The sequence below is a fragment of the Myotis lucifugus genome, unplaced genomic scaffold (genome assembly GCF_000147115.1).
Source record: "Myotis lucifugus unplaced genomic scaffold, Myoluc2.0 scaffold_68, whole genome shotgun sequence".
Lineage (NCBI taxonomy): Eukaryota > Metazoa > Chordata > Mammalia > Chiroptera > Vespertilionidae > Myotis > Myotis lucifugus.
Genome location: NW_005871116.1, coordinates 2,440,112 through 2,451,176, shown reverse-complemented (window position 1 = coordinate 2,451,176; position 11,065 = coordinate 2,440,112). Strand labels below are relative to the sequence as shown.

Here is an 11,065-nt window from a genome sequence, read left to right as displayed (position 1 = left end):
TATATATATATATATATAGGTGAAAAGAGAAGGTAGTAAATATATGAAACTCGACAATTTTAATACTAAAAAGGCCACATTCTGCACAATTCCTTTTGAGGGTATTTCTGCTTTGACTCCGATTTTTAATTTCGGGCTCTATTAAGTGTAGGGTGGAAGAGGTCTTCCTTTTTCTGTCAAATGGCAAACAGGCTCCACACTAGAACAAGATTGGAGTTTTTAGAATTTTTATTCCTATCCGAAATCTTTGGTAAATTCTAGGGGAGACACAAGCCCAGCGGCACCTTTTCAGTGACTCTCTTACCCATGGATACTCACATTGGTAGGTCTCAGATTTCAGGTATCATGATATGAATTTGAATGTTACTGTTATGTCTTATGATATGACAGGTAGTAAAAAGTGAAAACGGGTTAGCACATTAAAACGATCAAAGTAAATAACTTGTGAGTTGGAGGAGGTGCATTTTAAAAACATTTAATATTTCTGAAGTAGGATGCAGTAGCCTTTCTTTTCTGAAAAGCTGTTAAATCGAGGATATTTCATTAATATGTTAAAGAAATGTCAACAGTAGGTTCTCTCCAATAGTGGGGTTGTGAATGGTCTCTATCTTCTTGTACCTTCCAGTATTTTCCAAATTTACTAAATGTACTTTTTTCTTAATAACTTTAAAGTGTATAATTCAATGGTTACAGCGTATTCAGAGTTTTGTAACTATCGCCACAATTAAACTTAGATCATTTTCATCACCCTAAAAAGAAACCATGTAGCAGCTGCTTCTTACTTCTTCAGCCCTAGGCAACCACTGATCTGCTTTCCATCTCTACAGACCTGCTTATTCTAGTAAAGGTCTTACTTTTATTACAAAAATTTTTTTTGAAATTTGATTTTTAAAGGATTTCCCCTTATAAACTGCTCATTTATAAATAAGGCCTTTTTTTTTTTTTAATAAATTTTGATTGTTGAAAGTATCACATATGCCCCCCTTTTTCCCTCCATTGACCCCCTCCAGCTTGCCTCCACCCCCACCCCAGGCCCTCACCACCCCATTGTCTGTGTCCATGGGCCATGCATATATGCATACACGGTCCTTGGTTGATTACCGCCTGCCCACTCACCCTTCCCTCCAAGATTCCACACTCTGTTCCATGCTTCCATGTCTCTGGGTTGGCCTACTTTTTAATATCAAGAGTTAACAATCCTACAACAATACAAAAGTAATTATGTGACATGAAGCATGTGATAACTAACCTTATTGTAGTAAATATTTTACATTATATATGTATTAAATCAAACGGTGGCATTGTGCACCTTAACCTCCACATGGTTATATGTCACATCTCCTAAAGCTGGGGAAAGAGTTAACCATCCTGATCTGATCTTTTTTCCTCCCCAGACTTTATTGTGCAGTTCTTAGAGCAGCAAGTTTGTACTTTGAACTGGGATGTGGGTTTTGTAATACAGACAATGAATGAAATTGGAGTGCCCTTACCTCGGCTGCTGGACGTCTATGATCACTTGTTCAAGTCACGGGTAAGGAAAATATGAAGTTAAAATTATTTAAAGTTCAGTAACTTTTTCTAGATATAGGAGTGGCGTCTTCTGATTGCATGTGTATAAGTCTCTCATAATCTAATACATCAGAAATTTCTTCATTGGTTTAGTATCAGAAATTATCATAATTCATACTTTTAAAACCAATGAGAGTGACTTTGCTATATATCATGATAAAAACTAAATTTTTTTTAATATTAACATAATAAATTCTTTACTCTTGGAATAGGCTAAACACATTACATTAAGAATCATCATGTACTGCCGAAACCGGTTTGGCTCAGTGGATAGAGCGTCGGCCTGCGGACTGAAAGGTCCCAGGTTCGATTCCAGTCAAGGGCATGTACGGTGGTTGTGGGCACATCCCCAGTAGGAGATGTGCAGGAGGCAGCTGATCGATGTTTCTCTCTCATCGATGTTTCTAACTCTCTATCTCTCTCCCTTCCTCTCTGTAAAAAATCAATAAAATATATTTTAAAAAAAAAAAAAGAATCATCATGTACTTTAAAGGAAATAACTGAAATGTGGGGTTTGGGGTGCAGACTTTTCTTCCAGGGGGTTCTTGTCCTCATGAAGTTTGAAGAATAAACTCGTGGACAAAAAGGCTTCTTTATTAAAAAATGTAGAAGTTTATTATTGGAAGCAGATACAAACTCTATCTGGGCCTGGGTGTCCCCAAAGGGGCCCCCATGGAGAGAGGCCCCCTCAGTGGGAAAAGCCTGCTCTCTCTCTCTAATGGGAAACTCAGAAAATCCCGCCTCATGTCCCTTTGTCTCCAGTTAATATATGCTGCAGTTCTTTGTTTGAATCTGACCTTTTTATTGGTCCCTGTCCTTAATTTGGGATGCCCCTGCTTTCCTCATTGGTCATTCTGCTCCATGGTATTAGTCTCAAAGCTCAAAGCCCACGTGGTGCCTCCCTCCTTCTCTCCCCCTTATCTTGCTGGTTGGACTTGCCTTAGATCTCCCAGCTGCTCAGGCCAGAGATACCCTGTCTGTCTTTGGTTTATGGCTGTTTTAATTGCTCAGACCAGAACTACCCTGTCTGTCCTTGGTTTATGGCTGTTTTAATTGCTCAGGCCAGAAATGTTTCCATCTGCCTGGACCCCCTCTTCCTGTGGCTTTTCTCTGTCCTCTGTACAAGTAAAATAAGCACCCTGGCGTCTTCAAGTCTCCATCTTGTCTTCCTCTCCCATGGACCCTCCTCATTCCCTAACCCTTCCTAGTTAAGCTACCTCGCTAACCCTTTCAGCTCTATTAACTGAAACCTCATCTAAATACTAGTGCTTAAAGGGCCTTCTCACTGATTAGACCAGTGATTTTCAACCTTTTTCATCTCATTGGCACACAAAACGAATTTCTAAAATTCATCAGCACACCAAAAAATATTTTTTACCAATCTGATCATTTTTATTGGTTTATAAAAAATAATCATAGTACTTACCTACCCTTTTGCTCCAACATGACTTCTTAAAAAATTTTTTAATATGTTTTTATTGAATTCAGAGAGGAAAGGAGAGGAAGAGAGAGATAGAAACATCAATGATGAGAATCGTTGATCAGCTGCCTCTTTTATACCCCCCAGTAGGGATTGAGCCTGCAACCCAGGCATGTACCCTGACTGGGAATAGAAACATGACCTCCTGGTTCATAGATCAATGCTCAACCACCGGTGGGGTCAAAGTGACTTTTTAAAAAAATCAGGTGCCTATACTTGTATATAAAGATTTCTGGTTCCAAGAATTAACCAATCAGATGCAACCTTATTATGCAACATGATCAATAAGATGAAACTCTGTTATGACCTATATAGTTATGGTTCAAGACAGGGCATGCACACCAGATGGCTATTGTGTTGACTGTTGTCATTTTTTTTGTTTGACAGTCTAAGGGAAAAGAGGTCAGTGCCCCTGACTAAATAGCATTGTGACACATGGTTTGAAAATCAGTTATTAGACTATACCTTGTAATTTTTGTCTTATGATAAAAGATCCAAATAAAACCTTGTGAACTAGATCATGTCTTTTATAGTAGCATCATAAAAATGTCCATATGCTTTAGAAGGTATTTGTGTATCTCATTTAAGCCTCACAATGAATGTGTGATAGAAATGAGCAAGTAGTATTATCCCCTTTTCTACTGCATCTGACAAGGGCAGAAATCCTATATAATAAAAGCATAGTATGCAAATTGTCCCCTCCACCAGGAGTTTGATGAGGGGGCGGGGCTGGCTGGGGGAAGGGAGGGAGGCCCAGGCTGGTGGTGGCGGAGGCAGGTGGCTGGGGAAGGCAGTACCTGGCCGGCAGCTGCTAGGAACCCTACCAGTGCATGAATTTCATGCACTGGGCCTCTAGTGTTAAATAATCTGCTCAACTCACATGGCTAGTTAACAGGTAAAGCCAGAACTAGAACTAAGATTCTTTGACTACTAATTTAGTCTCTCATTTACAATATCAGACTAAGTCTGCATAGGTTAAAGTAAAAGTAATGTCACAGATGCTAGGAAGAGATGGTTGTTTCTCTCACCTCTGGTTCCTAAACAGGACATTTACTAGTACACGCTCTACAGAGTAGACTGATACATCCGATATTCCTCGAAATAACATCACAGTGCAGTTTTCAATATTGTTCAAATGTTAATCATAACCAGAAAGTAGTTTAGTAACCACATGATTTGCCTTGGACTCTGATGGCTGTTTTAACTAACATAAATGGTTGAGCAGTCGACAGTTTGCTTTATAACTCACAATGTATATTTTCTATATAGGATCCATTCTGGAACAGAATGAAGAAGCCACTGCACCTTTTGGATTGTTTACATGTACTATTGACCAGATATGTTGAGAATCCTAGCCAGGTTTTAAATTGTGAGAGGTAACTATGAATTAGATATTGCATTATTAAATGCTTCTAATAAATACCTGGATAACAAATTCGGAGAGAATGGGGAAAGATACTGTGATTTTAAAGAAGTATAAGAGATTTAAGCTCTTTTTATGTTAACGAGAACTATTTGAATGATACTAATCAGCATATATGAAAGAAAGGTTAGAGTTTTTTTCCATTTTTCAACCTGTATCTTGAATTCTTTCTACAAGTGAAAGAATATAATTTATGAACTACTTCTAAATTCCTTCTGCTTTGAATTAGTGACCAAGGACAGTTAAATTATGACTGTCCTTAATTATGTGATATTATTGGCCATTTTAAGGTATATTTGTTTGAAAGGCCAAAAGATTGTAAAAAATACTCATTTATGGAATCATCCTTTACTGCCTCTTAGTTATAATCATCTTTAAAAGAAAAATGGTGGTTGTGTGGTAATCCACCTACCCCGAGTTTCCTTATTTGTTTGCCATTTACTTAAATGGCATGATCCTTGCGCTTCTGTGGGGGAGGTGAATAAGGTTAACAGAAGTTGGAGGGAAGGAATGTGTGTAAATGCACAGAGTTGATGCGGTGTCTTTGCCTTGCAGGAGAAGATTTACAAATCTCTGCCTGGATGCTATTTGTGGTTACCTGGTTGAGCTACAGTCTATGAGCCCGTCAACAGAAGTACAAGCCATCACAGGGAATTTCAAGTCTCTTCAGGCTAAATTAGAACGGCTTCATTAATTATCCTAATGTATTTTTATCCACATGTTTTGACCTGTAAAATAAAATCTCAGCGTGGTTTAGATATCAAGTGCTCTAAATCTAAGACATTGAGAACAATTTTAATAGAAATGTGTTTTCAATAGATGGCTAGTGTCTACAAACAACACATTTACCAGATGAATTATTTTTTACTACTTTGTTTTATAATGAGGTTAAAAAACAATTGAGGTTAAGATTTTTATCTTCTTATTTCCACAGGGATAGGACATATTTAGAAACTCTTAATTTGAATTTTACTGCAGGCAGAAATTTTGAATTTACAATATTCATTTTTAATTTAGTCCAAAGATGTTGATAGCAAAATTTAGATAGGCTAGCTGAGCAGGCCATTCGCATAACACTGGATTCTGCAACAATCCTTAAATAGGCACACACACACTCTCTTTAAAGTTTATTAAGGTTTGGGTTTATCCTTGGAAAGAAATTTCCTCCAACTACTAATTTTTTCAGTTACAATCCTTGAAGATTAATATATACCCCCTTGTTTTTTGAGCAGGTGATAAACTTGTAACTAATGTTCTGTCTTGAAAACCTATACAGGGAGATACTGTTTTTCCTAGTGTCTACCTAGTTCAGTGATGGCGAACCTTTTGAGCTCGGCGTGTCAGCATTTTGAAAAACCCTAACTTAACTCTGGTGCCGTGTCACATATAGAAATTTTTTGATATTTGCAACCATAGTAAAACAAAGATTTATATGTTTGATATTTATTTTATATATTTAAGTGCCATTTAACAAAAATCAACCAAAAAAATGAGTTCGCGTGTCACCTCTGACACGCGTGTCATAGGTTCGCCATCACTGACCTAGTTCTTTGGCCTTGTGAGTACTGACTTTATTAGAATAATGGTTCTCAAATAGTGTGCACCAAACCAGTACATCAGCACATCTGGGAATTTGTTACAAGTTCAGATTATTGAGCCCATTCCCAAACCTGCTGAATCCATAATTCAGGGGAGCCCAGCTCTCTGTGTTTAACCAGCCCACTGGGCCTGCAGCACGTCAGGCTGTGTACCACTGCATTACAGGATGCAACTAGCTGCCGGATTGTGCTTCCTATCAGAGTCCTCCCCCTGCCCCCCCATCAGTAACCACACCCACGAGTTTACCCAAGACATACAATATGTAAAGCAGAGTTGTTAGTAATGTAGTTTTTAGGCTTTAAGAAAATTGGAATAACTAAACCAAGTGCCCCAAAGTCATGGCAACGACGAGGTAAGAGGACCAGGACTAAGACACAGACTCCTCTCCTCACGTTTATGCTACCAGGAGTGATTGCCTTCTTTCTGTTGTCACTAATGCATGTCTAACAATTTTTAAAATATATTTTGGAAATATTTTTCCTTCCACTTTTATTTTTCCCCCAAGATCATGAGTTGTCCTTCACATATTTATTCTCTTAGAATTTAGCTCCCTTTCTCCTATAACCTCTAATTTATAATATTTACTAGAATGTTAAAATATACAACTACCTCTCATATTTTTTAGATTTTCAATTAAATTTTTTAATGTGAATAATGAATGTATGAATACTTGGTTAATTCTGTAAATTTAAGATTCTGTCATGTCTACTTAAACTGAAAGTCTCTTAATCACTATGCTATGAGCAAAGGTGTGGTGTAAATGCCATTCCCTCTATGGTGTTGCCGAATCTGCAATCACTTGCTCCTCAAAGACAGGACCAAGGACCAGCAACATTGGCATCATCTGCATACACTGCCCCCCGCCCTGAGTCAGAATCGACATTTTAACAAGATTTCCAGGTGGTTCGTAATACATTAAAGTTTGAGAAATACTGCTCTAAGCCATGCTTTTCTTTAAGTTCGTACAGCATGTTCCTTACTCATTGCTAGTTATTCATCTGTCTCCTCACCAAACCTGTGATATTCTTGAAGGCAGGAAATATGTATTATTATTTTTTGTATTCTAACCACTTGTACTAAAAACTAATTGCCTGCCCTAGCCGGGTTGCTCAGTGGATAGAGCGTCGGCCTGCGGACTGAAGGGTCCCAGGTTTGATTCCTGGTCAAGGGCACATGCCTGGATTTTGGGCTCCATCCCCAGTACGGGATGTGCAGGAGACAGGCAAGCAATGATTCCCTCTCATCATTGATGTTTCTATCTCCCTCTCCTCTTCCTTTCTGAAATCAATAAAAATATAAGAAAACAAAACTACTAATTGCCCATTTTAAAAACATTTTTTCGCCCTGACTGGTTTGGCTTAGTGGATAGAGCGTCGGCCTGTGGACTCAAGGGTCCCAAGTTTGATTCCAGTCAAGGGCATGTACCTTGGTTGTGGGCACATCCCCAGTAGGGGCCATGCAGGAGGCAGCTGATTGATGTTTCTCTCTCATCGATGTTTCTGACTCTATCCCTCTCCCCTCTCTGTGGAAAAATCAATAAAATATATATTTTTAAAAAACCAAAAAACATTTTTTCAGCTCAGCCTGCATGGCTCAATGGTTGAGTGTTGAACTATGAACCAGGAGGTTATGGTTCCATTCCAGGTCAGGGCACATGCCCGGATTGCAGGCTCAATCCCAGAGTGGGGCGTGCAGGAGGCAGTTGATCAATGATTCTTTATCATTAATGTTTCTCTCTCTCCCTCTCTCTCTCTCTCTCTCTCTCTATCTCCCTCTCCAAAATCAATAAAAAAATTTAAAATTATTTTTTCAGTCTTACAGGGCACATTGCTAACCTACATTTCCCAACCTCCCTTGCAGTTAGGTGTGACCACAGAATTAAGTCTCTCCAAAGCAACATAAGCTGAAAAACCGTTATTTCTGGGCCCAGGTCTTGAGACTGTGCACGCTCTCTTTCTCCTTCCCTTGGGCTGGAAGCCACTGTGGCCGACTTGATCATGCACCAAGACTCAGAAACCCAGACAAGCCCTCAGCAGCCATTTCTGTACTGTGTGATCCTAGCCATGGCTGGCCGATCCCGGAGAGAACCTCTTACCCAAACTGCACCATTTGCGTGTTCCCTCCAAGAGATTTGCAATTTTGAACTGAGACAGAAGCTGAGAATAACTGCAGCTGAGTCGCGTTAATGGCAAAGCTTTAAACACTTGGAGTGCGGGAAACGAGTTAAGTCGGCTCGCGTGAATTGCGCGTACTCCGCGGGAGCCGTCTTAACTCGGTTCATATAGATTTGCGGTGGAGTGCGGGAAACGTGTAAACTCGGGCCGATTGTAACTGCGTATTACCAAATATTTGTTTGTTTGCCGTTCACAAAGATACCTACCTGTGTATGCGAACCCATACTTCAAAAGATATAGGCATTTTAAACTAACTCTGATTTTGCGCGGGAAACCTAAATAATTGCCCGCGCCATCTTATATTTTGGCGGGAAATTCACCCGACACCGTAGTGTAAAGGTACACCGTGCATCACAAGAACCACTAGCCCCACGTGGCTGTTTGAATTTCATGACAATAAAAAAATTCAGTCTCAGTTGTACTAGCTGCATTTCAGGTGCTTGATATCATTTGTAGCTTATGGCTGTGTACTGGACAAGCAGACCTAGAACATTCTCATTGGTAGACGTTTCCACTGGACAACGCTGCTCTAGGGAGAACACCCGTCTTTCCTGGTTCCCATCCTGCACAAAGGCTGGTTGTTGAAACCATTCCTTAGAACCTTGGGATTCACCAGAATCTCCACAGCAAGCATGTCAGACTCAAAAGCTAACATGGGCCAAGTAAACATGGGAGAGAATCATTGATCAAGCCTGCAACCCAGGCATGTGCCCTGACTAGGATTCAAATCTTGACCTCTTGCCCTGACCGGTTTGGCTCAGTGGATAGAGCGTCGGCCTGCAGACTCAAGGGTCCAGGGTTCAATTCTGGTCAAGGGCATGTACCTTGGTTGCGGGCACATACCCAGTGGGGAGTGTGCAGGAGGCAGCTGATCGATGTCTCTCTCTGTCTCATCGATGTTTCTGACTCTCTATCCCTCTCCCTTCCTCTCTGTAAGAAATCAATAAAATATATTTTTAAAAAAAATCTTGACCTCTTGGTTCATAGGTCGATGCTCAACCATTGAGCCACGCCAGCTGGGCTCCCATTCTCTTAAGAATTGGTATTCTCCATTACATTCTTACTCATGAGAATATATTAAAGAGAGGTGAGCCCTGGCCTGTTTGGCTCAGTTGTTGGGCGTCATCCCGTGCACCAAAAGGTTGCTGGTTCAATTCCCCATCAGGGCACGAGCCTGGGTTTCAGACTCAATCACTGATAGGCATGTAGGAGGCAGCTGATTGATATTCTCTCTCACATCGATATTTCTTTCACCCTCTCCCTTCCATTCTCTATAAAAATCAATTTAAAAAATAGTTTTTAAAAAGGGAGGGTCCAGCCCTAGCCGGTTTGGGTCAGTGGATAGAGCATAGGCCTGCGGACCAAAGGGCCCTGGGTTCGATTCTGGTCAAGGGCACGTACCTCAATTGGAGGCTTCACCCTTGGCCCAGGCCCTGGTCGGGCTCGTGCAGGAGGCAACTAATTGATGTGTTTCTCTCACATCAATCGATAGTTCTGTCTTTCCCACTCTCTTCCACTCTCTCTAAAAGATCAACGGAAAAATATCCTCCGGTGAGGATTTAAAAATAAATAAATAGGGGTTGGGGTTGGCCAGGGAGAGGTCAATGGGGTAAAAGGGAGACATATGTAATACTGTATGTAATACTTTAAACAATAAAGAATTAGAATAATGTAAATAACGTGTTTAATTTAAAAAAGAGAGAGAAATTTCTTTTTTAAAGAAAAGGGGAGAGGTGAGCTTCCAGGGAGGCTGAAGGAGAGGCCGAGGCTTAGGAACTGTCTGCAATCCTCGCATTGGGCTTCTGAACCACGCCGCTAACTGCACCTCCAGATGCACCTGCTTCTAATGGAACTGCTCTCTGTTTAAACCTTAGCTCAGCTATTTCAGACCCCCGCCCCGCAGGTGGAGGAAACGCAGTCTGCATGCTGCTACTTGGAACTTATCACTGCGCTGATTTGTGTCTAAAAATCTCTTAAATAAATAGGGGCAATATTGGCTCCCCCTCTTTGTCCCTAGCATGGTGTCTCCCACGTTATAGACATTCGATAATGTTAGCAAATCGCAGTTATTCCCGTCATATTTAAAGAATAAGTAAATGTATGGCACGGTGGACCTAGAATTACACCAACGCCTCTACGTCTTCGGCCATCCAGCAAAACGTGCCGCAGCGCCCATGATCATCCCGAGTAACGGGAGCGCAGCAAACTGGGACCGTGTGTGGGTCTCCTCGTTCCTGGATGGTTTCCGCTGGAGACTTTTGTGCTGACTCGAGTAGGAGTTCTGTAAGCTGTTCATGACGCTGGGAGAACTTGAAGCATCCGTTCTCCAACCTTTAGATGAATGGTGCCCAGGGCCCTTCCCCGCGGCTCAGTCACACCATCAGCAGAGGGGGCGGGGGCCGGGAGGCCTGGGGGGTTCTCGCCCCGCACCCTCCGCGGCTGGGACAGCGACCTGACGCTCCGCATCCGGGGCGGGCGGGGCGACCCCCATCACCTTGCGAGGGCGACCCGCCGCCGGCCTCCAAAAGGCAACCCCGGGACCTGCACGCGTGCGGGGCGGGACCGAAAGACCGCCGCGCCGGGAGACCCGCCAACTGCGTAATCCTGACCCGCGACTGGCGGGGCTGTCGGTTGCCAAGGGGGAGGCTGTATAGTGAGAAGAGGTAGAAAACCAAAAACGCGAAGCCGATGAGTAGGAACCAGGACGAGAAAGCGTGACGCTGAGGCCACGGGAACAGTATTGTAGGGGGGGAGAGGCTTTTTTATAATTTACTAACTCGTGCCGGGGGAGTCGTAAACAGCTAACAAATGTGAAATGTA

At 41.7% G+C, this 11,065-nt stretch overlaps 1 protein-coding gene across 1 annotated transcript in view; it reads left to right on the top strand.

Moving 5' to 3' along the window:
- Positions 1–5,251, top strand: part of NUP155 (nucleoporin 155) — a 46,548-nt gene extending 41,297 nt beyond the window's left edge. Inside the window, 3 exon segments of the mRNA XM_014457042.2 lie at positions 1,395–1,531; positions 4,319–4,425; positions 5,028–5,251. Coding sequence (XP_014312528.1) covers positions 1,395–1,531; positions 4,319–4,425; positions 5,028–5,166 — 383 coding nt within the window. The 3' untranslated portion in view covers positions 5,167–5,251.
- The last annotated feature ends 5,814 nt before the right edge of the window (positions 5,252–11,065 follow it).